General features: G+C 38.1%; 2 protein-coding genes across 3 annotated transcripts in view; one reads left to right on the forward strand and one right to left on the reverse strand.

Annotated features, from left to right (window-relative positions):
- The window catches only part of CEP57 (centrosomal protein 57), a 39,781-nt gene extending 31,739 nt beyond the window's left edge, over positions 1-8,042 (forward strand). Inside the window, exons 9-11 of the mRNA XM_049620403.1 lie at positions 4,897-5,138; positions 5,722-5,866; positions 7,515-8,042. Coding sequence (XP_049476360.1) covers positions 4,897-5,138; positions 5,722-5,866; positions 7,515-7,748 — 621 coding nt within the window. The 3' untranslated portion in view covers positions 7,749-8,042. The remainder of the gene's footprint in view (positions 1-4,896; positions 5,139-5,721; positions 5,867-7,514) is intronic.
- An 8,518-nt stretch (positions 8,043-16,560) lies between these two features.
- Positions 16,561-27,742, reverse strand: part of MTMR2 (myotubularin related protein 2) — a 116,918-nt gene continuing 105,736 nt past the window's right edge. For both annotated transcript variants that reach the window (XM_049620276.1, XM_049620285.1), the window contains 4 exons: positions 21,884-21,976; positions 20,573-20,686; positions 18,645-18,821; positions 16,561-17,926 (listed from right to left, as the gene is read on the reverse strand). In XM_049620276.1, the coding sequence (XP_049476233.1) occupies positions 17,765-17,926; positions 18,645-18,821; positions 20,573-20,686; positions 21,884-21,976 (546 nt within the window). In that variant the 3' untranslated portion in view covers positions 16,561-17,764. The remainder of the gene's footprint in view (positions 17,927-18,644; positions 18,822-20,572; positions 20,687-21,883; positions 21,977-27,742) is intronic.

Below are 27,742 nucleotides of genomic sequence, written 5' to 3' on the forward strand. Positions count from 1 at the left end.
CTTTTGAAAATAACTTTATTCTCATCTCCTTATTCTATTTTGGGTTATAAATAAACACTTCCTTTTTCTTCAGCTATGAGTTTTTTTTTTTTTTTTACCACCTCATCACTCTCTTTCTAAATTGAATGTAGCCCTCTAAATGCAGTGTGACTAGCACAGAATAGTCTTTGTCACATTCTGGGAGTCTGTCAACTCAGCCTAGCATCATATTAATGTTCTGTGGGAAGCTTCATCCTCCCTCTCATTAGTTAAAAAAAAATTTTTTTAATGTTTATTTTTTTGAGAGAGAGAAAGAGAGACAGAGCACAAGCAGAGGTGGGGCAGAGAGAGAGGGAGACACAGAATCTGAGACAGGCTCCAGGCTCTGAGCTGTCAGCACAGAGCTCAATGCAGGGCTCAAACTCGTGAACTATGAGATCATGACCCGAGCCAAAGTTGGCCACTTAACCGACTGAGCCACCCAGGCGTCCAGCACTCGTTAATTTTTAATGTTTATTTATTTATTTTGAGAGAGAAAGAGAGAGGGAAGGAGGGAGAGGGAGAATCCCAAGCAGGCCCCATGCTGTCAGGGCAGAGCCCGATACAGGGCTTGATTCCACATCATGACCTGAGCCAAAATCAAGAGTCAGACGCTTAACCCATTGAGCTACCCAGGTGCCCTTTAGAGTCAACTGAAGTAACAGGTATTTTCCTGAAGCTTTGGATCAGCTGCTGTAGGTCCTATACTTGTGGATTTAATTATTTTATACAGAATTTGTAAGTAAATGAGACTCTAAGTAGAGTCTCACCCTATCCTATATTATATTAGAATCTAATTCATTATTTGTATTATTCCCAAATATAATTGCCTATCTTCAGTAATTCTCATTGAAGTCATTTAATATAAAGGTTGAAAGGGACAGATTCAAAGATCAGTCTTTTCAACCTGAGCTCTCTTTCTGAAGTTGTTGGTACTCTGTGAAATATTATTCAAACAGCTAAGAATGTGCTGTCACCTAGCCGAGTGTTCCTCAACTATTGTGAAGGTCCAGTTTTTATTTTTAATTATACATTGTCATAAACCAATACATATGTAAAATGCAATAAAAATGAATTACTAGAAAAATGAAATTAAAGACACAAAATACACGTCCTGATTTTTAAACTAGATTGAACAGACATAAAATTCCGTTAATGGGTACAATCAGAAAAATAACAGGAAAAAGAATTTTTAAAACTATATACTGTTTATTTTGAAGCATATATAGGCATTAGTATAGTGAATATATAACTTGTATATATCAAATTACAGGTGAAATAGTGATTGCACATACTCATATTTTCACACTTTAAATGAATACCGTGTAGATCAGCATTTAAGTTGTTATTGAGACAAATGAATTTGGTTCTTGATATTCAAGGCTGTATTGATGACTGCATAGCTACAAGGGAGAATGTATAGCTAAACCATTTAATTGTAGTTGAATTTAAATTATCTTGATAAAAACGTAGATTAACTTTTATTTTGAAATGATTCTAGATTTATAGGAAGTTGCAAAAATAATAAAGGTCCATGTACCTTTCATCTGGTTTACTACAATGGTAATATATTACGTAGCTATAGTATCAAAACCAGGAGACTAAATCCACAGACCTTATTGAGATTTCTCTAGTTGTACTTGTACTTGTGTATATATGTGTGTGTGCATGCACACCCATGTACAGGTTAGGTCAGTGTAGTTTTATCACATGTAGGTTCGGTAACCACCACCACTCCATATCTACAGTTTTGCCATTTCACAAATGGGAGTCATACAAAATGTGATCTTTTGAGATTGACCTTTTTATTCAGTATAACTCCCTTGAGATTCATCAAACGGTTGTGTGTATCCATGGTTCTTTTCTTTCTCTCAGTTAAATATTCCATGGTGTGAAAGTATGACAGTTTAAGGATTCACTTATTGAAGGACATTTGGGTTGTTTCCAGTTTTGGGAGTTTAGAAATAAAACCAGTGTGAGCATTGTGTATAGGTTTTTGTGTGGACATAAGTTTTCACTTCTGTGGGATAAATGTCCAGGAATTTGATTGCTGGATTGTATGTGTAGTGTATTTCTTGTTTTTAAACTACCCAACTATTTTCGAGTGACTGTACCATTTTTCATTTCCAGTAGCAGTGTCCCAGAGATGGAGTCTTTCCACATCCTTAACCAGCATTTAATATTGTTACTTTTTAGTTTAGCCTTTCTGCTACGTATGTTTGATATCTCATAGTGCTTTTATTTTATATTACCCTAATGGCTAATGATGGTGATCATCTTCTTTCTCATGTGCTTATTTACCATCTGTGTATCCTCTACTGAAATATCCATTTGTATTTCTTGCCTGTTTTAATTGTTTTTGTTGGTTTACTCTTAGGTTTTGAGAGTTCTGTGTTTTGATACAAGTCACATATCAGATATGTAGTTTGCAGATATATTCTCCCAGTCTGTAGTTTTTCTTTCTTCCTCTTAAACTGTTTCACAGAGCTGCTTTTTGTTTCGCTGAAATCCAGTTAATTGATTTTTGCTTTCTCTGGATCATACTTCTGTCAGGTCTAAGAACTCTTTGCCAGGACCAACATCCTATACATTTTCACTTATGTCTCATATATTTTACGGTTTTATGTTTTATGTCTAAATTTATGATCCACTTGAAATGATTTTTGTATACAGTATGAGGCTTGTTAGGTCAAGGTTTATTTTTTTATTCTGTTCCATTGATGTGTATGTTTACTTCTTTGCCAGTACCATTTTGCCTCGATTATGTCGATTACTGTGGCTTTATGTATAGTAAGTCTTAACATCAGGAAGAGTGATTCTTTGTCCATTCTTCTTTCTCAAAATTGTTTTACCTCCTCTAGTTCCTTTTCTCTTTATATGAATTTTAGAATAAACTTTTCTCTATCCACAAAAAAAAAAAAAAAAAAAAAAAAGTCTTGCTAGAATTTTGATTGGAATTGTGTTTTATTTACAGATCAGTTTAGGAGAATTGACATTCTTGTCATGTCAAGTCTTCCAGACCATGAATACAGTGTAGCTTTTTTTATTTAGATCTTTGATTTCTTTCATCAGTGTTTTGTGGTTTTTGGCATATTGGTCCCATATCTGCTTTATTATATACTCACATATTTTTTTTTGAGCAAATGTAAGTTGTAGTTTTAATTTAGTTTCTTTGTGATCATTGCTAGTATAGTAAGTTTTTGTATGTTGGTGTTACATTTTGTGATTTCATTGAATTCCTTATTAGTCCTAGGGATTATTTTTTTAGATTGGTTAGAATTTTCTATGTAGAGAGGTATGTCATCCTGTAAATAGGGACAGTTTTATTTTTTTAATTTGCATGCCTTTTATTTCCTTTTTTGCCTTACTGCACTGGCTAGGATTTCCAGTATTACTTTAAGCAAAAGTGAAGAGAGTGGACATTCTTGTCTTTTTCCTGATCTTAGTGGCGGAGAACATTCAGTCTCACCAGTAAATGCAATGTTAGCTGTAGGTTCTTTGTCAATGCTCTTCACCAACTGGTGGAAATTTCCCTCTGTTTCTGCTTTTTTGAGTACCTGATTGGGTGTTGGATTATTTTATATGCTTTTCTTTATTAGATGGTATGGTTATGTGATTTTTCTTTTTTACTGTCAATATGCTAGACTACACTGCTTTTTTTTTCTTTTTAATAATTGAATTAAATAATTGACTAGTCCAATTCAGTTATTCCTGGAATAAACTCACTTGGATAGGGTATACATACTTCTTTGTATATAATGCTGGATTCAATTTGCTACCTGGCAGTAGAGACTAGGATAAAGAGTATCTGTTAGCTTTAGCACAGTGGCTTCCAAACCTGACTGGTCAGAATCACCTGGCAAAATTAAAAATACACATTTCCAAGCTCTGACCCACACTGATTGAGTTTGGAGTGCTGCCTGGGGATCTGCATTGTAAACAAGCTGTCTAGATGATGCTTATAGAGCCAAGTTAGTCCAGCCATCTTTTTGTAAATTAAAATAGCATATTGAGATTATTGTTTCATATTAAAAATGAAACCAGAAATTTTGAGAGGGCTACCAGCTTTTCGCTATTGTTGTTTATGTTATGTTTTCCTGTTACGTTTATGTAAACTTAGATCCCCCTACTATTTGAGGATAGAGAAATGAATGCAGTGACAGTCCTTACCACCTGGAAGCACATATGCTATTTAACAGGTGAAACAGACATGGAAACATGATTATAGTGTATTGTGGTAAATTCACTGAGAGAGAGAAATGCTCTGGGTGATCTGAGAATGGACTACTTAATTGGACCAATTCATTACCTAGAGGTTTTAGGGAAGTCTTTAAAAGTTATATATTTGAACTGTGTTTTAAAGAATGGTAAAATGGTGCCACACAGAAGAAATGGCATGTGCAAATACAGTTTATGGAAATAATACAGAGAAATTAGGGGATGATAGGACAAAAGGCCAGGGAGTATAAGTTTTAGCTCAATGATAGTAGACCCTTTGTCTATGCTAAGGAGTTTGGACATTAGCGTTAGTGGGCTTAACATCAAAGGATTTCAAATAGGAGAACAAACTGATTACTATTAGCATATTATTTTAGGAAGATAGCTGATAGCCTTATTGAATTAGAAACTGAGGAGAGCGATGCCAATTGCGATCTTCCTATAGCTAGTGGAGATGGTTGCATAAACCGAGGAATGACAGTAGGGTGGAGAGTAAGAGGTGGATTGTATTTCAGAAGTTAAGTGCACGGGGCTTGGTAATTGGATTCACCCTAGGAAGTTTATATCATAGGCTTTTTATGGGTAGAGATCTTTTTATTCAGGGAGTAAACAAAACAGATTTAGACGATGTGGCTTCAATTAATTCTCATTTTTCTTCAGTCCACCAGTCCTAGCCATGCTGTGGTAGCCAATGTTCAGCATGTCTTGCATCTGATGAAGCAGCATACTAAAGCCTTGTGCAATGATCGAGTGGTCAACAGTGTTCCTTTGGCAAAGCAAGTTTCTTCACGAAATGGTAAAAGTAAGAAGGTGTCAGTAACGCCTCCCTCCTCCAGCAGCATTAATGAAGAGTTGTCAGAAGTCTTACAGACTTTACAAGATGAATTTGGGCAAATGAGCTTGTGAGTTTTAGTTTTTGTTTTTTAAATTATATTTAGTTGTAAAACTTTGTTTTAAGTTCTTGGTGACTTCATTAATCGTATTGTTAATTTATTCTATTCAGCAAGGATCAGAGCACAGTTCTTGAAGCAACCACTGAGCGATTTACTAGGACCTTAACAAATGCAACTGTTCTGGGGGAAATCTCTCCCTTTTTGAATAGTGTTAAATGTTTTGAAGACCAAGGTTCACACTTCAGTTTTATTTCCTTGTTTGGGAGCTTGATATATACATTGAGTTTAGTTAAACTTGAATAGGTTAGGATGTATTTGAGGAACAAGATCCTTGCTTTCTTTCTGGGCTTTCCTTTCTACGTGTGTAATACTGTAGGAGGTGGAATAAAAATAATTAAGCCTTTGAAATTAAGAACTGTTTTTACATTTACCTCCAGTGCCTTTCTTGAACCTTTAAACCATCTTGTTGCTCTGTTTAAAAACTGGAGTCCTTTTTAATGCACAGAGCAGTGGTCCCATGGTGAGTGGGACATGGTGGCCCTAACCATGAAACAGGAAGCTTTATCAAGCCTTACTTTTGTTTTTTATGTAGTGATCACCAGCAGCTTGCGAAACTTATCCAAGAATCCCCAACTGTGGAACTGAAAGACAACTTAGAGTGTGAGCTGGAGGCGTTAGTGGGAAGGATGGAGGCCAAAGCTAACCAAATAACTAAAGTTCGAAAATACCAAGCCCAGGTAACTTAATTTCCCTTTCCTTGTTTCTAATGATTATAAAACAAGAACAAGGCAGAACCAAAAAACGCTTTTCCCCAAATACATTGATTGATGACATTCAAGTGTATCACAGATAGGGAGCCACAGGAAGTATTTCTTTAGGAATCGGAGTTAAGTGGGCTAAGAAGGAAGACACCATCTTGTAATCTGTGAGAGTAGATTTTATCATCTAAGACACTTCTTTTGAATATTGAATATATTTAGTATTTTTACCTTTATAAGAACAACCTTTAACTTCTGTGATGAATTTAAATGATTCCACATTTTCCGAAGTCTTTTAAAAAAACACCTGGAAATTCTTGATTTCGAAAGGAGTAAGTAGATATAAATATGTGAAAAAAAAATCTTTATGTTGCTAATTAAATTAGTAGAGCAGCCATTTATTTAATATCTACTAAGTGCAGTGGGGAGGCATACTCCCGAATTTTCATCTGGAGAGATACATAATGATTCGTGTCAGAGATTATTGGGACCACTGGGAGTGGGCTGGACACAGGGCAGAGGGGCCGAGAACAGCTCGGCCGCCTGAAGCTCTTCTCGATCAGAGGTTGTGAATGAGTGTAGGTGGGGAAAAGCGGACAGATCTGAGGTAGGTCTTGGAAGTAGAATGATCAGGGCAACTTGCTGCTGAGTGTCATTTGGAGGGAGAGGATAGTGGTACCCCTGATGGAAATGGAGAAGGCTGGGAACAGAACAGGTATGGCTGACATTTACTAATGGATTGCTCTATAATAGGCACAGTGTTAAGTGCTTGTGAATATGTCATCTTACTTAATTTTCGTAGAAGACCTGTGAACTGGGCGTACTGTTTTACAGATAAGGAAAGCTGGGTTGAGTGTCCTGGGAGGTAGGCGTATCCTCAAGTGAAATTAAGTAACTTCTGTGTGAGGACATACCAGCTCACTGGTGAATGGCAGAGCTGGAATGCAAACGTGGTTCCTCTGAACTCCAAAACCTGGGCTTTTAAGCATTTTTTGTAAAGTTCACATTAAAAAAAAGAATAAATAGGAGCAAATGATCGCTGCAGGAGTAATGGTCTAATTTGTTTCTTATACATCAGGCTCAACCTTATTCTCTCTAACGGAATACCAACCTAGCAGCAGCTTAAAGTAAAAGTAAAGCTCTGTAAAAATAAGTAAATATAAGCTATTTTAAGTTTTTCTAAAGTAGTGAAATAACAAAAACCTTTTGTTAGTATTAATACATTACCATTACATCTCTTCATCCATCTGGAACATGTTTCGTTACCTCCTCAGACTAGTTTCTAGAACACCTTTCTTTTGTTTTCTGTAAGACCTTCCCCAGACCCTCTTGTTTCTTACTTGCTCTGTTCTGCACTTTGGCCACACACTGCCTTACCTTCTGAAACAGCATCAGTATTGATGTGTTTACTTGCATTCACTCGTTTGTATGTTGCTTTCTGTTTTTAAGCACTTAGTGTCAAATCACTCGTACCAGAGATTTTTGAAGACTTTATAAAAAAAAAAAAAAATACACTCAGAATGTATTATTGGCATTTTAGCTTGTATGAGAATTAAAAATACCAGTGGCCAGAAGAGGACATTTTCATTGAATCCTCCTTTTTCCCTGCCTTGGTTACTTGCTGTAGCTGGAGAAACACAAGATAGAGAAGCAGAAGAGGGACTTGAGGACCCCCAGAAAGACTCTTGATGAAGAAGGAAACAGCAGCGGTCGTTCTTCTGGAATCACAGGGACCACAAATAAGAAGGACGTTGCCAAACCGAGACCTGGCGAAAAAAGCAGGAAAAATCTTCAGTTGTTGAAGGACATGCAAACCATACAGAGTTCGTTACAAAGCAATAGTTTGTGTTGGGATTACTGACTGGTACCAGGTCATAAATTCTATTCAGATAATCTGTACCTCAGAAATCAGATTTTGGCAATTTACCCTCCAGGTCTCATACTCTTATGTTGAATTAATGAATAGCAGGTGTTAAGGGGCCCAAGCTTCATTACACAGGCGTCCTGTGTTACGTATCATGACTAAATGTTAAACCACCTAAATGGAAACCAGGGGAGTTTTAAAGGCTAGGAAGCCACACACTCTGCATCTTTGTTTGAGATGAATTTGCTGTACTGAAATACTGCACTTTGTAAACCGATTACCAATTTTTTACTTGTGGGTGTGATTTTTAAAATAATTCCTTAGATATCTAAGTAAAATTAGGTTTAAATTATCAAAATAGGAGGCTGTCCTGTAGGCAATGTTTGCTTAAAAAGTCTCATTTTTAATCTTCCCCTGGCATAAATCGCCCATTTCTCCTTTCCAATACATCCATTAAATATACTTTGTTTCGACTATGGATAGAGGTTTTCTATGTGTAAGTATTTATACGAATTTAAGAGGATTGGTTTGTTTCACTTTTTGACATTTCGAACACTGATCAATATTAAATACACTTCTATTGATATAATCTATCATTAAAAATTTTTGAAAGACCCAAGCATTCATTGTCAGTTAACTGCAAAAATTATAAAGCATTTTTTAAAGTATAAACGAATTATTAATGAAGTAAATGAGGTTTCTGAGTGAAGAGAAGAGGAAGTGTTGTATAGCATATGCATATGTTGTTTTTAAATAATACCTGTTTGTAATCATGGTATTCAGTTCAAGGCATTGTGGTTTTTAATCTTAAAAACTCAGAAGAGCTCCTGGGACCTGTTATCGGTGTATAGTATGAGTGCAGTATTAACTGTACATGTGCCATTGTCATTGTGTTAATAATGTAAATCATAATTTTGAATAGATCAAGACATGTTAACTTTTTATAAATTTGCCACTGAAGTCAATAAAGCAGCTTTATTAAGGAAACACTGAAATTTTCCTTAACAGCCTGTTAGCGAAGGCTATATTTGTTGTAATCTCTCCAAAAAATGCATTTCTAAATAGGACATTAACCTATTACGAGAAACATTAAGAATATATGCTATTATAATTTATTTGCCTATCTCATGCTCACATAGAAACTAAACCCGACAAGATTGAACTGTCTCAAGGCCTAAAGAGTCCTAATGAACACATTAACCAGGTGTTAAAGAGATTTCGTTTTTATGCCTCCCCTGGGATCGAAATGGAGTTCTGGGCTTTTATCTGGGTAACCAGCATGAAATGCAGTGCCTCTCTGGGCACTAAGCTTATTAGGCCTCTTAATTGAATTAATTTTTTACAGAGTTCTTGATTTAGGGTCCTTCCATTTGGAGCTATTTGTGAGTGTTCTGAAATTGTATGTAAACCTTTGCTTGAGTGTGCGGTTTTGTATCTTCATTGAATTCACGACAGTGAGTCCACAGACCCAAGGCAATCATTGCTCTGGTGATATGGAAAACATTTGTTGTGTCTCAACCACCATTTCAAACTATTAAACTTTTGTTATCTCTGTGTTTGAATTTCAGGTCATTAAATTGTAGGAGACTCATTTTGCATTGTAGTGGCTCTATGTCCTAATTAGAAGCTTAATGGTGTTAAAACCCAGCCCATCCCTTGGGTAAGAGTCAAACTAAAATATCCACTCCAGCCTTTAATACGCTCAGGTGAGAAGTGAAAATGAGAAAATGCCAATGCCGCTTCAGTTTCCTTATCTGAGAGTTTATAGCAGAGGAGTACGTGGTCACACATCTACTTTTGTTGTAAGGGCACTGTTGAAATGCATTTCAAATACAAGTGTCCTCTATGTGTAAGATGCCAATCTGGATACCAGGCTAAGTAAGAAAGGTATGCTTACAGGTAGGTGGTAGACATCTGAATTACGTCAACACCGTGTGGTTAATGCAGTGTTGATAACATGGACACAGCGCTGTTGGGGACACAGAGGAAGGGGGCAGGCATGGCAGAGAGGAGTGATGAACAGGGGGTAACATCCTGGAGGGAGCAGTGATCGCTCAACTCTGGAGAACTGGAATTAGCCAGAAGGAAGAACAGTTCCAAGTCAACAGGAGAAAAGAAAAGTGTAGAGGCCGGAATCTGCAGTTGACACGGGAGAGTTGTGACCAGCTGAGTGGTACTTGTACATAGAAGTTGAGGTGTGCAGGTGAGAGTAGAAGGGGAAGCCAACAAGTTACAGGAGGCTAAAGAGCTTAGACATAACCACATAGGTCTCTGTTTTTTATAGCCCCAATGATAAAGGAACCAAGGGCACCTGCACCTCCAGTAAGTAGTCTGTCAACTCCAAGTTCTGTTGGTGTGGATAAATATATAAAAAATGCTAACACTCTCCTCCCCTGCTTCCACCCCCCCCCCCCCCCCCCCCCATGAATTGTGCTTTTTTCCAAGCTTTGTTAGAAACTTTTTTTTTATGATTTAAATAATTTCTACACCCAATGGGCTCAAACTCGCAACTCTGAAATCAAGAGTCATAGGCTCTGCTGACTTACTCAGCCAGGTGCCTCAGAAATCTTTTTAATGTGTAAGGGTGTGTGTGTGTGTGTGTGTTTGAATAAATTTGACATAGAACTGTGTGAATTTAAGATCTACAGTGTGTGACTTGGATACATTTACATATTGTGATATGACTACCATTGTGGTATTTCACATTACATACTTACAGTTCAATATTGTCTCTATTCCTTATACTGTGCATTCGATCTCTCTGGCTTTTTAATACTACTTGTTGCAGCTTTATGTCCTTAAACAGCATCAGTCTTATCCTCTTCTGCCATCCCTGGTAACTACCTCCTCTCCTGGTGATTGCTATTTTACTCTTTTTTACAAGTTTGACTCCTCCACATATAAGTGATATCATAGAGTATTCATCTTTGACTTCTCTCAGCGTAATGTGCTCAAGTTCCATCCACTTCGTTGCAAATGGCAGGGTGTCCTCCTTTCTAATGGCTGAATAATACTCCATCGTGTACCTATAGCACATCTTTTTTTATCCATTCATCCACTGATGGGCATTTAGGTTGTTTCTGAATCTTGGTTATGGTTAATAATACTGTTGTAAACATGGGAACACCTACATCTCTTTGAAAGTCTGTTTTAATTTCCTTTGGATATATACCCAGGAGTGGAATTGCTGGATCATAAGTACATCTACTTTTAATTTTCTGAGGATATTCCATATTGTTTTTCATAGTGGTTGGACCAATTTGCATGCCCGCCCACAGTGTATAAGGATTCCCTTTTCACCACATCCTTGCCAGCACCTGTTGTCTCTTCTTGATATTAGCCCTTCTAAGAGGTGTGAGATGAGAACTTAGGGTTTTGCCCTGCATTTCCCTGATTAGTAATGTTGAGCATCTTCATGTGCCAGTTTGCCATTTTGATATCCTCTTTGGAAAAAAATGTCTATTTCGTTTTTCCTGCCTAACTTTTAATCAGATTGTTTGAATGTCGTATGAATTCTTTATATATTTTGGATATTAACCCTTCATCTGATAAATGGTGTGGAAATATTTCTCCCATTCTGTAGGTTCTTTTTATCGCTTGTGTGTAAGCTTCTGAGTTTGATGTAGTCCCATTTGTTAATTTTTCCTTTTGTTTGTGCTTTTGGCATCGTGTCAAAAATCATTGAGACCAACATCGAGGAGCTTCCTCCTGTGTCTCCTAGGAATTCTGTGGTATCTGGTCTTACGTTTAAGTGTTTGGTACATTGTGAGTTAATTTTGTGAGTGGTATGAGATAGGGGTCCAATTTCATTGTCCTCTGCATGTATTTCTCCAGTTTTCCCAGCACCACTTGTGAGAGAGACTGTCCTTTCCCCATTTGGTGTTCTTGGCTCCCTTGTCAAGTATTAGTTGATTATATATGCCAGGGTTTAATTCTGGCCTCTATTCTGTTCTATTTATTGGTCTGTGTCTATTTTTGTGCCAGTACCATACTGTTTTATTACTCTGGCTTTGCAGTATACAATTGACCCTTGAACAACATGAACTTGAATTGTGTGGGTCCACTTACACATGAAATTCGTACAATATTGTAAATGTATTTCCCTTATGATGTTCTTAACATTTTTTTCTCTCCGGCTTACTTTAAGAATACACGCTATATAATACATATACAAAATATGTGTTTTTTAGCTCTTTGTTATTGGTAAACCTTCTAGTCAACAGTAGGCTATTAGTAGTTAAGTACTGGGGGAGTCAGAAGTTATACTAGGATTTTAAACTGTATGAGGGGTCTGTACCCCTAACTGCTCGATCGTTCAAGGATGCCTCTGGCACTGGTCTTTTTCTTGGGATTACTCTGGGCATTTGGGGTTGTTAGTGATTCCACAAAAATTTTTGGATTGTTCTATTTCTGTGAGGAATGCCTTTCATATTTTGATGGATATTGTGTTGAATCTGTAGATGGCTTTTGGTAGCATGAACATTGTAACAACATTCTTCCAGTCCATGAACAGAGGGTGTCTTTCCATTTGTCTTTGATTTCTTTCAGCAAAGTCATACAGTTTTCATCGTACAGATCTTTCACTTCTTTGTTTAAATTTATTCCTTAGTATTTTATAGTTTTTTATGCTATTGTGAATGGTGAGAGTTTATTTTTCGAATGTTTCATTAATGTAAAGGAATGCAACTGATTTTGTGTCCTGCAACTCTCCTGAAATTGTTGATTAGTTCCAACAGTTTTTTGTTTGACTCCGAGTTTTCTACATATAAAAGCATTTCACCAGCAGATTGAGACGATTTTACTTCTTTTCCTATCTGGATACCTTTTATTCCTTTGTGTAGCTAGTAATCCTAATAGTGTTTTGAAAAGAAGTAAGAGTGGACATCCTTGTCTTATTCCAATCTTAGAATAAAAAGTTTCAATTTTTCTCCAGTGAGTATAACGTTAGCTCTGGATTTGTCGTGTATGGTTTTTTATTATGAATGGCTGTTATATTTTGTCATGTTTTTTGTGTCTATTGAAATGATTGTGTAGTTTTTTATCTTTCATTTTATTGGTAAGTATTACATTTATTGATTTGTATATGTTAAACCATCCTTGCATCTTTTGCATTTTTTTTAGATCTTATTTATTTATTTATTGAGAGAGAAGACAGACAGACCAAGCAGGGGAGAGGGAGGGAGAGAGATTCCCAAACGGGCTCTGCACTGCCAATGCATAGCCAGACGTGGGGTCTGAACCCATGAATCATGAGATCAAGACCTGAGCCAAAAATGAAGAGTCGGATGCTTAACCAACTGAGCCACCCAGGCACCCCTATTATTTCCTTCCTTCTGCTTTGTTCTTTGTCGAATTTCTTGAGGTATAAAGTTCGATTATTTGAGATCTAATTTCTTAACATCTGTGTTTATTACTATAAACTCTCCTTCTTTCCCATTTCTTCTTTGACCTATTTGTTGTTCAGAAGTATGTTATTTAATTTCCACATATTTATAGATCTTCTCATTTCTTCCTTGTTGATTTCCAGTTTCATACCATTGTGTGGTCAGAAAAGATAATCGGTATGATTTCAATCTAAATGTGCTAAGATTTGTGTCCTGTCATACGATCTGTCCTGGAAAATGTTCATGTGCACTTGAGAACAATTTCTCAAGTATTCTGCTTGTTTGGTGAATTGTTCTGTGTATGTCTAATAAGTTTATTTGCTCTAAAGTATCGTTCAATTCCAGTGTTTGCCTTGTTGATTTTCTGTCTGGATGATCTTCACTTTGGTGCTAGTGGGGTATTGAAGTCCCCTATTCTTATTTTCTCTTTCTCCCTTAAGACTTGTATTTGCTCAGTATGTGTTGGTGGTCAGGTAATTTATGATTGCTATATTTTTGTGATGTATGGACCTCTTTATCATTATCTAATGAGCTTTGTCAGTTCTACCGTTTTTAGCTTGATGTTTGTCTTGATGTAAGACGATGTCCACTTTCCTTGGTATCACTTGCTTTGAATATCATCTTCCATCCTTTCACCTTAAGCCTGTGTATTTGTTTAAAGCTGAAATGAGTGTACTGTAGTGAGCATACAGTTGGGTCTTTTTTTTTTTTTTTTTTTTTTTTTTTTTTTTTTAAACCCATCCGGCCACTCTGTGCCTTTTGATGGGTGAATTCAATCCATTTTACATGTAGGGTGATTATTGATATGTGAGGACTTGCTACTGCCATTTTATCTTTTGCCTTCTAGTTATTTTCTCTCTCTCCGTTGTTTCTTTTTCCTTTTTTTTTTCTGTCTTCCTTTGTAAGCTGGTGTTTGTCCTTCGTTTTTTTGCTCAGTCTTTTTGTTTTGTTTTGTTTTGGGTCTCTGCTCTAGATTTTTGCTTTGTGGTTACCAGGAGATTTATGCAAAATATTTCATAAATAAAAGAGTCATTGTATGCTAATAAAAATTTATCTTCATTTACTTAATTTCATCTTTTTATTCCTTCCCTTTTATACTTTTCACAAATTATTCTGTGGATTGGTAAATGTTAATAGCTGTTGTTATTTTTAATGCTCTTTCCTTTAAGCTTTATACTGTAATTATTTTATAGTCTAAAATAGTTATTTCTGTCTGTTGATGCCCTTTTCATTGTTTCAGCTTGAAGAGCTACTTCCAACTTTTCAGGCGGTGTTAGTGGTGGTGAATTCTCACATTTTTTTGGTTTGGGAAATCTTCCTGTAGCTTTTATATCTGGATAACTTTGCCACTTAAGAGTATTCTTGCCTGGCAGTTTTTAAGTTGTTTGAATGTCATTCCATTCTCTCCTGGCCTGTAGAATTTGTGCTGAGAAATCTGATAGCCTCCTGGTGTGGGTTCCTTTGTTACTTTTCTCCCCCTGGCTTTTTATCATTAACTTTTGACAGTTTCATTATAATGTGCCTTGGAGAAGGTCAGTTAGCTTTGTATTCTTGTGTATCCAGTTCCCTCCCCAGGTTTAGGAAGTTCTCAACCATTCTTTCTATAAACTCTCTGCCTCCTCCTCTCTCCTCTTTCTGGTCTACCCTTTAAGCTTATGTTGGCTTTTCTAATGGAGTCTGATAGTTGTTTCAGGGTATGTTCATGTTTTAAATATACTAGTTCTCTCCTCTTCCACCTGAATCATTTCTAAATTCCTGTCTTGTGGCTTGCTTATTCTCTCTTCCATCCGATCTTGCTCCATTTTCAATGCTTTCTAATGCATTCTTCATCTCATTTTGTCTTTTTGGTTCTTTAGAATTTTCAGTCTCTTTGGTAAAGTACTCCTTATGTTCATTAATTTTATTCCTAAGCTCAGTGGATTGCCTTTTCGCATTTTCTTGTAGGCTGGAATTTTGGATTCGTTATTAGATTGCAGTATTCCATGTCTTTGGGTGCACCTGCTGGGGAATTGTCACCGTCTTTTTGTGATACTGTATTATCATGATTTTTCATAGTATTTGATGAAATGTGCCTGTGCTGCCACATTTTAAGTAGCAACACCTTTCTTACTTAGGTAAGGCTTTGTTCACTTTGATTTTAGTAGTAAAACAGGTTGACAATTAGAAACTTTCATTTGTTTTCCAGAAGGTGGTGCTATAGCACAAGTTTTGGGGTTTCCATAGTGGAAGTGACTAAGTTGGAAGTGTGTATTAAAAAGATGGCATTTAAAAACGACTAGAGACAGAGTGGGGGGAGGTGTGTGCTTAGTTAGCACTTGGGGCTTTAGGCATGTTCACAGCCTTCTAGGGCAATCCCAGACTGAGGGATTCCCAGAGGTTCGTGGATGGACCTCTTGATGGAGTCCCAGGACATATGGGAGAAAACACGTCCCTTCAGCAATCTTTGCCTTTTTAATTTCCCTCTACCTGGTCACAGAGGTCTCTCTTCAGAAATCTGGGTGTTCCTGAAAGGCAAGCGAACCCCTCCAGCTGCAGCCCATGCAGCTGAGCAGACTTTCACACCCCCCCTTTTCCACCGCCTTTGCTAGAGAGGTGGCTACTCTCACTGCCGCTGCAACACCCCTGGCTCCATAGCCTCCTTGGACTTCAGGTGCATAGATGGATGTCCTGGTGTCATAGGCAGAGGCACTCATATTCGGTCATGGATGTCCAATTAGTTGTAAGTTGAGGGGGAGAGAAAGGAATGCCTCATGCCATTGTGATGCTGACATCACCACCAATGGATTATCTAAAATGTGCTCCACTTTGGAGGCTCCTGCAGAAGAGGAAAGGAAGCCCCTGGAAGATTTAAAAATGATAAGTGATTTGCATTTAGATTGCTCTGGCCTTTGAATGGAATTTAAAGTGGATGTGAGGGTACTGAGACTGCAAGTTTGAAATTCGTGATCTCTTCAGTCATCTGTATTCTTTTATGTAGTATCAGACCAAGATGACAAAGGCTTAAATAAACAAATAGGTAGAATGGGCAGGAAAGAATAAATCTGTAAAATATCTGGAATAGAAAACTTAGCTTTGATAGGCTGGCCACTTAAATACCATTACTAATTTTCTTATAACCAATATCACATAAAGACTAAATCATTTTGGTACTTATTTTGCTAATATTGGATGTACTGAGAGAAATTCTAGTTCCTCACTGCAAGACGCAAGAACAGGGGCTAAGGTTCAGACTATGGTGAATCAGAAAGTGAAAGAATACTGCATTTTTGAGTACTGTTTGATTTGGGTATTAGAAGCAAAATGGGTTCAAACTGAATATTTCAATTTGGAACCGGTGCTGAGAGACCCCTTTCTTCGAAAACTAGCCAAATAACATTTCTGCAAAAGAAACTTCAGGCAAACAGAATAAGGACAAAGTTTAAAAGTCAGTTGAAGTTTTCTTTTAATGAAAGACCCAAGAAGAAGCTCCTTTGTTACAGTACATAACATATGGCTCTTAGGATATCAGGGAGTCAAATGTTTACACCAGTGCTGAACTGTTTACTGGCAGGTGAACAGTGAAGCAGTATTTCCTTTACTGGCATTGAGACTGTAATACATTTTGACATGCAGTAAGCTCTTTGGTAGACTTAATCTTTCAGTGGAATTACAGAATTTGCGAAGTAAAGTAGTAGTAAAATAATTTCATGTAAAATTTGAGCATAGTACTTCTCACCCATAAGCTATTTATACAGACTTCAGGGGAAAAAAGTCAATCCTAGTAAACTTTTAAAATATTGCCTCACAACTTCCCAATTAACTTCTATATTCAGACACACACACAAAAATGTAAATGAAATAAAGTGATAATGAACTTGTAAAATATGTTCCATTATTTTTCTAGTAATTGGGCAATGGAAAGTAATCCGAAGGGCATATGATTCTTTGAAATCCTGGACGGCTACTGCTTTCTCTTCTCCATCGCGCCCCCCCACCCCAAGTACCTCTCTAAGGCATCATTTTAGAACGGCTACCTAACACATCTTAAGTACGTGAATAACAACAGCAATAGTTTTCAACTACTACTAACATCATAATGTCCTCAAGACTTTGCCATACCGTATGTGAAGCGTGTGGGTGCAGAAAGGTGACCAAAGTAAATCACTCTACTATAAAAAAGAAAAACGCATGATGGGGAAAGGCGTATCCAATGATTTTGAACTTTCATGACATCGAGGCTCAATATATATAATGCCACAGAATTTCAGTGTTGGTTTGGTGTGAAAACTGATGCTCCTTCCCTCTGTCCAGTGAGTTCTCTTCCATCAAGAGGTATATTTCTGGAGTGGTTTGTAGTTTGATTTTAAAATCAGAAACTTGTTCCCACTGTGGATCCGGTATGGAAGCATCTTAATATTCTTTGGGTGACTTAGAAGATTAGTGTCATAATCACGTAATTACATATGGGGTTATTTCACTTATGCCACCTGCACTGCTACAGTTCCAAACCCATCCTGGAGAGATTTACAATAAATAAAGCAACTGAATTTCTCTCACAGGTGGGTTCTAACTTCAGAAGACTTTATGCTCCTAAAGCTGCCACTGGGATCCAGAGTTCATGGCAACGACGGCCCCTCTCGAACGGTCCTTTCACACGACAGTTTGGACGGGAGTGACGCACTGTGCAGGAGAACTGGCTCTCTCAGAGGATGAGGTTGATCGGTTGGAAATCTCTCTCTGTAGTTCCTCTACTTTCTTCTGGAGCTCCGCTCGTTTAGCAAGAAGCTCTTTATATCTGTTGTGAATGGGCTCCTACAAGACAAAAACATTGTCAAATCATTCAGCCAGGCAATCGTAAGCGAACCCGAGTCAAATCATTCCAGTATACAGGTCTTTCCCTGAATGCTGCAGGCTGCACGTTCTCAGCTGTGGGGCCACGCCCACCTTTCCAGCATATGGGCGAGAATTAGCTGGACCCTGACGACACCGGTGCCCCCCCCAACTGTTTCCGGTGCCCCCCCAACTGTTTCCACAGAATACCCTGAAACTGGCACTTACTAATACAACAGAGAAGTAATAAGAAAACCTACAGGCCAAAATTCAAGATCTCCTATCATTTAGTTGTAGAGTTTCAGTCTTTTAAGCAGTTCTAAGTAGTATGTATATATTCCGTAACCTGCTTCAAAATGGACCAGAATTGTGTCAGGCTTTTTTCCTAAAGCCATTTCCTCAAACCTATTAAAATGGCCTAGAAGATATCCAGTCCAGCACACTCACTTTACAGAGGAGGGAAGAAAAGACAAGTGTCTCCTCCAGGACCATATGAGCAAACTCGGTAAGAGTCCAGTATACTGATGACCCACCCGCACTCCCCCATGTAGTGCTTTTTCTACTACCCAATTATAACTATTAACAGGAAAAAGGCAGGTTTTAAATATACCCAATTTTTCTAGTTGCTTTGAAGTTGACAAAGCTAACGGATACAGCTGAATGGATGAAAACCCCCACTGACTATATTAAGAGCATATACCTGCGGCTTCATCCGTGGATTCCACCTGACATAATATCCCACCCAGAGCTCTAGGTGGCGCATGCTGGCTACTGGATAAAGGACATGATTGGAATAGCTCCCATAGAGAGGATTAGTGAAGTCTTCCAGCTGGCTGTTTATATAAGACCACAGTGACACCGTCCTTTTAGGAAGATTCTGTAAGAAGGAAATATAGGTAGTTTTGATGATTAAAATCTCTCTAGAGGGAGGGAACAGGGACACTTTAGTGAGAAGCCCTGCTTACATTAAAATCAGAGGGTACTGGGAAACCCTGCAATTCATGAGAAAGTTAGACAAGCCCCATACCAGCAATTCCACTCTTAGGTATATACCGAGAGAACAGAATCACAGGCACACAAAACCCTGGACACAGACGTCCAAATCCACATTATTCACTATAACAGCCAATGGGAAGAAACAATCCAAAGTCCATCAACTGATGAATGGATAAAAATGTGGCACATTTATATGATGGAATAATATTTGGCCATGACAAGGAATAAAGTATTGCTACCCACTACACACTGAACCTTGAAAACACACGAAGTGAAAGATGCCAGACACAGAGGCCTCATTGTGAATGAGTCCATTTATATGATGTATCCAGAAGAGGCAAGTCCAGAGATCAGGGTGTGCCAGGGACTAGGAGAAGAGACTGGGGAGTACCCACAAATGGGTACAGGGTTCCTTTTCAAGGTTCTCAAGTCAGTGATGCTGATCCTTGTACGACTCTGTAGATGTTCTGAAAAGTACTTAAATTTTCATTTTAATTTTATGGACTACAAATTATCTCCCCCCAAAAAGTTTCTTTTTCAAAAATCAAGATAGAGTTAAATTCTATTCAAGGCTCCCAAGAGAGGAGAAGGATCTCTGGAACCTAGGTATTTTTAATTAGCTAACATTTGGTAAGTTCTTGAGTGGTCCCCATGCACGGGAATACTGACTGCATGCTGGACACTGAAGATACGGTGTAACAAAATTTTTAATATCCGTCTTCAAGGAGCTTACGGTCTACTACATGGCAGTCACTGTAGTGCTTTGTAGTTTATTTTAGTTAACTCTCACACAATAGTATTTTCCCTAATTTACCGAAGCAGAAATTAACCTGCCCAGGGTTGCACAGTAAGGGAGAGATCCAAGATCTCAACCCAGGCAGCCCGGCTCCAGAGCAAGCACTCTGCCACGATGCTTTAGAGAAGAGCCTGAATAAACTCGTTTACAACCACATTTTTAGAGTGAAGTGATGCGGAAGGAGACACCAAGATGATTTGGAATTTCATACACAGGACAGATGTATTTTGAGGAAGTCAGAAGTAAAATTTGAAATGTAATCCTCACACAGTTTCCTCTAAAGAATCCCGACCAATTAACAGTGATTATCTCTGGTGAAGTGGGGCAACATACACTTTCTACATAGTATCTCTTCAGTGTTTGGATGTTTTACAGTATTGTTTTACAATTAAAAAAAAAAAAAAAAAAAAAAAAAAAAAAAACCTGAGATGGCTCATATGTATGCAGAAGGCATCTGGGGATTTGAGCTGTCCGTTCATTCATATGTATATTTTTTGCTAACAGCATTTTTCTGACCTGCTTGGAAGGATTTCCATCCTGTAGGGACTAAGGAGTAGCACTGGTGCTCCGAAGATTACACAGAACTTCAGTTCAGGCACTACTTTTACCCATAAGCTCACCTGACAGCTAGCTGGTACCTTCCGCCTTGTAACAGAGGTACTTGAAAACTAAATCAGGTTCAGATATATGGACCTTACAACATGTGAAAGAAAATATGGCCAAAGACATCATCCCAAAGAACTGTTAAGTTGAAATCTATCAGAGAATCCACCCTAGTCTAGGAAACATCACACATACTGGGAGTAAAGGGGGGAGGGTCATGGCTCATATTTTACCTCTTTTCCTCTCTGCTGTTCGCTGTTACAGAGGAATGTTCCAAATAAACAGCTATATAGATGGTCCAAAATGGTGATGAGAAAATATTCATTGAATTCAAATGCTGTAGGAAACTGCGAATTGAATATCATAAACAAAAATAAAATTAGCACATTTTTTTCAAGCATATTCATCCCCACATATGGGTAGATAATTTGTAACACTTCCTAAAATTAGGTAAAACAATATTCAGAACTAGATATTTCTAATCCATTATGGCATTATCTGCTTTACCACTTTACCACTTTTCTGAGATTTCTCCCCAAATCTCCTTTTCTTGTGTGTGAATGGTCTGATCTTGGTGTTTCTGTATCCCCTGGGTCTGTTATTCCTAAACTTGTGGAGTAATGAATTTTGCCTTTGGCAATTTTGGCAGCTCTAAACATCTAAACATATTTTTCCATTACAATTACTTGGGGTGGGGGGTAGGGGCGCCTGGGTGGCTCAGTCAGTTGGGCACCCGACTTCGGCTCAGGTCATGATCTTGCAGTTCACGAGTTCAAGTCCCGCATCTGGCTCTATGCTGACAGCTCAGAGCCTGGAGTCTGCTTTGGATTCTGTGTCTCCCTCTCTCTCTGCTCCTTCCCTGCTTATGCTCTGTCTGTCTCTCAGAAATAAACATTAAAAAGAAAAATTTTTTAATAAATTTTTTTTAAAAATAAAAACGGAATTACTAGGGGAGCTGGGTGGCTCAGTCGGTTAAGCATCCAACTTCGGCTCAGATCATGATCTCGCAGTTTGTGAATTCAAGCCCCACGTCAGGCTCTGTGCTAACAGCTTGGAGCCTGGAGCCTGCTTTGGATTCTGTGTCTCCCTCTCCTTCTCCCTCTGCCCCTGCCCCGCTCATGCCTCTGTCTCTCTCAAAAGTAAATAAACATTAAAGTTTTTTTTTAAATAAGCATATTTTTCCATTAAAATTACTTAAAATAGGATTTTATTTTGCTAGAGTTACCTAGCCTATTCATTTCTTTACCTCTACCGTTCTTAGCAATGTATAGATGAGCTTCTGGGTAAATATATTGCCATGACTTAACTACTTGTGCAAAATGAGGGAGGAAACCTCTTGGGTTATTATTGATTCTTCTGGCTGAAATGCTAATGGATCAAACTGTCAAGTTTTATTGCTATCTGCAAATGATATTCTTTAACTTACCGAGAAATCTTACAAGAATTTCCATTTTACATGAAATGTAGGATAATCATTGACCAAATCTCCCAATTCTGGATGGCTTAAAAGAAAGATGGAAGAATGACTTTCCTAGATAAGTTACCTGTCTTGTCATTTGCCAGACACAGTCAATAAACTGAAGAAAAACAGGCGATCGGTCTGCATCTGCGTGGTTCTTATCTCCATGGCCAAGTCTCTGAAGGAGAAAGAGCAAAATGAAATACTGAATGAGCTTGTGGGACTTTTCTTTTTCATGGAAATAATTTTATTTTCCAATAAAAGTAATACTGGCTCAATATTCTTTAAGGTTCAAACTCTTTTAAAAAGAGTCACAGCAAGGAAAATAGAAATGACTCATAATTTTACCAGATAGAAGTCTCTATTACCATTATGATGTACAAACTGCCAGATTATTTTCTGACATGCTTGTCGCAGGAATACAACATTGTTTAATAAATGAGACCCAAATCTAAACAGTTAGTAATAGAGACAGCAGCAGTCAGATCTCAGAACCTGATGTTTCGTCCCAGAGATTTAATATTCCCTAAATATTAACAGTCACTTGTACAAAAGCCTCAGGAAGCAACCTCCTCCTTTAACACTTCTGGCCAGTGTGTGATACTCTGCTGTATCTTAGGTCTCATCCGTCTTTATCAAGAAGAATCACGTTAACACAAACTTTCGAAAACCTTTAAAGAATGCTTGACATCTACCTTCCAAGCATGTACTCACCTGCTTTCTGGTTTTTTTTGTTTTTTTTTTCTCTCTTCTAAGGACCTTTGCCCTAGATGACTGAAACAGACCCTCTACACTCCAAAGCAGGGATTCTAAAAATATGGTCCATAGATTTCTAGGGCTCACGTGGGGGGCTGGGGAACTCTGTGAGGTCCAAACTATTTTCATAATGATACTAAGACATTATTTGCCTCTTTCAGTGCATTGACGTTTGTAGTAATGGTGCAAAAGCGATGAAGGATAAAACTTCGGGGACTTTAGGGGAAATGAAGCAAGGCACTGCGGTCAAGCTGCACTAGCAGTGTTATATTCCGCCTTGCCACACACTTGCCGTTAAGTGAAAGGGGAAAAAGCCAGTTTCCCTGATGAAGCAGTAAAAATTAAGCTTATTGAATCTCTCCCCTTGGGGCGCCTGGGTGGCTCAATTGGTTGAGCATCCGACTTCAGCTCAGGTCACGATCTCACGGTTCACGAGTTCAGGCCCCGCATCAGGCTCTGTGCTGACAGCTCAGGACCTGGAGCCTGCTTCGGATTCTGTGTCTCCCTCTCTCTCTGCCCTCCCCTGCTTGTGCTCTGTCTCTCTCTCTGTCAAAAATAAATAAACATTAAAAATTTTTGTTTAAAAATCTCTCCCCTTAAGGACAGTTGTTTTGTTTTGTTTTGTTTTTAACGTCCTGTGTAACAAAGTGGAAAATACGCATGATGTTCTTCTAGTGTAAATTGAAGTTGATGATACAAACACTACTTTTTCATGGAACGTCATTTTAACTTGAAGGAACAACTAATATATGAACTATGGTTATTAAGACTTGAATATCCCACAGACATTTATTTTAAATGTACAAAATGAATGCGTCATTTCAAGAAAAACGATGACAGGGGCGCCTGGGTGGCTCAGTCGGTTAAGCGTCCGACTTCGGCTCAGGTCACGATCTCGCAGTCCGTGAGTGAGTTCGAGCCCCGCGTCTGGCTCTATGCTGACAGCTCAGAGCCTGGAGCCTGCTTCAGATTCTGTGTCTCCCTCTCTCTGACCCTCCCCCGTTCATGCTCTGTCTCAAAAATAAATAAACATTAAAAAAAATTAAAAAAAAAAAAAAGAGAAAAACGATGACAAAATTCAAGCTTTGAGCGCAAATTAGATTTGTGGAAAACTACCTGCCACAATAAGTTTAATGCTATACAAACTTTGCTGATAAAATGATTGGTGATATTAACAAATGGGATATTATGATATTATGTAATGAAATTCATTAACATTGGAAGAGCTGGATAAGTCAGTAAGCCAGTACTTTCCAAAGAACCAATACATGATGTTACAGAATCACACATGGGTAAAAGAAAAAATGTATTCCAAGTACAAGACAGACCAATGGAATTTAATGGAACAAACAGTGAAAACCTCATGGATTTAGTTTTAGACTCCACATTACAAGCATCATAGAAGAAATTATCAGTTGTTAAATTTTGGCATAGTATTAGAGAATATCCAGGGGCGCCTGGGTGGCTCTGTAGGTTAAGCACTGACAGCGCAGAGCCTGCTTGGGATGCTTTCTCTACCTGTCTCTCTGCCCCTCCCCTGCTCTCGTGCACGCATGTGCTCTCACTAGAAATAAACATTAAAAAAAAAAAAAAAAAAAAAGAATATCCACAATTCCCTATAAAAATCTATGAGGACACTCTCTGATTCTCAACCTACATATCTCTGTGTGGTTTTCCTCAAAAGTCAGATTTTCCTCACTGCCTTCAAGCAACAGCAACATTGCAGAAAACTGAATGCTGAAGTAGTTGTGAAATTCAGCCATCTTCTAATAAGCCAGACCTGAAGGAAATTTGCAAAAGATGTAAAATAATGCCACTCTTTGCAATAAATTCTTTTGTTGTTTCAGAAAATATAGTTAGTTTTCTTTAAAATGTTATTTAGGTTGGGAGCACCTGGCTGGCTCAGTCCGTGGAGTCTGTATCTTGGTCTCAGGGTTGTGAGTCGAGCCCAATATGGGGTGTAGAGAGTGAAAATAAAGTAATAAATAAATAAATAAATAAATAAATAAATAAATAAAATCATCTAGGGTAACATAGTAGTACCACGGTTTGATGTTTGTGTACCCCAAAATTCATGCTGAAATCATAATGTCCAATGTAATGGCAGGAGTCATTTGTCTGGGAGCTCCTAGTCATAAGGGTAGAACTCCAGTAAGTGGGATTAGCACTCTTATCAAAAGCCCCCAGGAATGCCTGGGTGGCTCAGTCAGTTGAATGTCTGACTTCATTTTGGCTCCAGTCGTGACCTCATAGTTGGTTCGTGGGATCAAGCCCATGTTGAGCTCTGTGCTTTCAGTGCAGAGCCTGCTTGGGATTCCCTGTCTCTGTCTCTGTCTCTGTCTCTCTCTCTGTCTCTCTGTCTCTCTGTCTCTCTCTCTCAAAATAAGTAAATTTTAAATGGTTAAGCATCTGCCTTTGGCTCAGGTCATGATCTCACAGTTCACGAGTTCGAGCCCTGCATCAGGCTCTCTGCCGTCAGTGCAGGGCCTGCTCCAGATCCTCTGTCCCCCTCTCTCTCTGCCCTTCCCCACCTCGTGCATGCATGTACACATGTACACATACACTCTCTCTCAAAAACAATTAAAAAAAAAAACTTAAAAAAAAAAAGACCCCACAGAGGTTCCTAGCTCTCTTTACCATGTGAGGTCACCGTGAGAGGCTGACAATCTACAACCTAGAATAGAACCTTCAATGGAACCAAACTATGCTGGCACCCTGGTCTTGGATTTCTAGCCTTCAAGAATGTGAGAAATAAATTTCTGTTGAAATTTACAACCCACCCAGTTTGTGGTATTATGTTACAGAAGCCCAAGCAGACTAAGACAATTTATCATTTCTGTAATTAATATTTAAACATTTTTTAAAAATTTAATTTCTATAATGGCGGCAAAAATTGGTAGGTATAAATCATATATGCAAAGTTCTTAGGAGTCATCAATAACTGTTAACAATGGAAAGAGGTCCTGAAATTGAAAAGTTTGAGAAGCACCACCCTACATTAACAAGGTGTGCGTATCCTCTTTACCAGCTGTCCCTTAATTGTCAAATTCTGCTTTCAGAAAAACTATGGGCAAAAAATGGAGTAGGAATCCAGAGTTAGCAATTTAGGAATCCACAGAAAATTCCAACAGTCTGAAATGTTTACTATTTTGGTCACATTTATATGAACATGGGCAGCTTTGGCTGATTAAAACTTCATTCTTTAGGGGCGCCTGGGTGGCTCAGTCGGTTGAGCGTCTGACTTCAGCTCAGGTCATGATCTCACAGTCCATGAGTTCGAGCCCCGCGTCGGGCTCTGTGCTGACAGCTCAGAGCCTGGAGCCTGCTTCCAATTCTGTGTCTCCCTCTCTCTCTGCCCCTAACCCACTCATGCTCTGTCTCTGTCTCAAAAATAAATAAAACCATTAAAAAAACAAACAAACAAACAAACTTCATTCTTTGAAGTAAGAGGGTTTTTTTTCCCCATGTTTTTTTTCATGGTAAGTATATTTTAGAGAGAACTGAAAAATGTAAACCATCTGAAAAGATACTCCAGGTGCCCAATTTTATTTAACAGTTCAAGTTCAAAAGAGCAGACTACCCTTAAATGTCTGTTTCTTTCAAGTTACAGGTCAATCTTGAACAACACAGGCTGAACAGCACAGGTTCACTGACGTGGATTTTTTTTATAGTACTGTAAGTGTATTTTCTCTTCCTTACAAGTTTCTTCATAACATTTTCTTTTCTCTAGCTTACTTTCAGAATACAGTATATAATACCTACAACATACAAAAAAATGTGTTGATTGATTACATTATCAGTAAGGCTCCCTTCCGGTCAACCATAGGCTATATAAGGAGTTAAGTTTTGGGGAAGAATCAACAGTTATATGTGGATTTTTGACTGCACCCCAACCCCTGCACTGTGCATTGTGCAAGGGTCATCTGTATTTATAAACACTGCTGGGACACCCTGGTAACCACAGAATAGTAAAGGTTAACATTAGAGACAGTGTCTGGGCAAACATCTTTCAGAAAGTCTTTCATCTAATCTAGAAAATGCTGCCAGGAACTAAGCTCTCAGTGGCTTCAACACCTCTGACAATCTAACTCTCCTCTCCGTGACTCTCTTAACTCCTCCCACCCCCTTAAACTCCACTCTTGCCAAACTCAATCCCACCTAGACTTTTCCCCACCTTGTTTCTCTTTTTTGGGAAAATATTCCTACTGCTCACTCTCTAAGTTCTATGATTACACCTAACACAGATAAGCAATACAAGAGAACCAAGGCCTACCAGGTTACTGTTCCCAACTTTTCGGATTGCAAATTTAGTCTTTAACAGAAACACAGCTAAAAACCACTTGAATGTTTATTTAATTAACAGGTACAGGAATTGAATCCAAAGTATAATGGAACAGAAAAGCAAATTTGAAAGCTTAGTATCCTTTGAAAGGGCTATAATAACCCCATTCCTCTGCTTCGGGAACTGTGATTAGTTCTGGGTACCACACTTCAAGTAAGGCATGATCAAAGTCCAGAGGACAACTTGAGTGAAGAGGGGATTAAGATGGGAAAAGATTGAGGAAAAAAAAAGAAAAAAGAATGTTTAGCCAGAAGAACTGAAATTTATGCATGAAGTGGGCAGAGAGCTATTTCCAAATACTTGAAGGGCTATCTTATTTGGATAAACAGTTATATTTGTTCTTGTCTTCAAAGGGGAATGTAAGAGAATGGGGAGGAAATTTTAGTTCACTATGAGGAAGAACTTTCTAGTGGGTATACTTTCTAGAGTGAGACCAGATAGCCTGAGGAAGAGACTGCTGATTTCTGGAGGTGTTAATGAAGAAACTAAATAATCATTTCATGGGGATACCACAGAAGACATTCAACAATGAATGTCTGGCCTCTGAGGTCTTGCCAACTCAGATCTGAAACCAACAAAAACATCAAAACAAATGTGGAGGCAAATAGAGGGCACAAAAATTTGTCATTTCTATAAAACTAACTATAATACTCTCCATATATATGGTCATTATAGTGTCAGTACTTGAAGAAGGATAATCAAAAAGCTGTTTTATTCCCAACTCTGAGTGAAAGTTTTATTTTTTTCTCTGATACTTCTTTTGGTCCCAGCCTGATTTTTTTTTTTTTTTTTTTTAAGACCCTGTTCCTGTTTGAGCACTGCTACTTTGAAGTATTCTTAAATTAA

This window comes from Panthera uncia, chromosome D1 (assembly GCF_023721935.1).
Source record: "Panthera uncia isolate 11264 chromosome D1, Puncia_PCG_1.0, whole genome shotgun sequence".
NCBI lineage: Eukaryota > Metazoa > Chordata > Mammalia > Carnivora > Felidae > Panthera > Panthera uncia.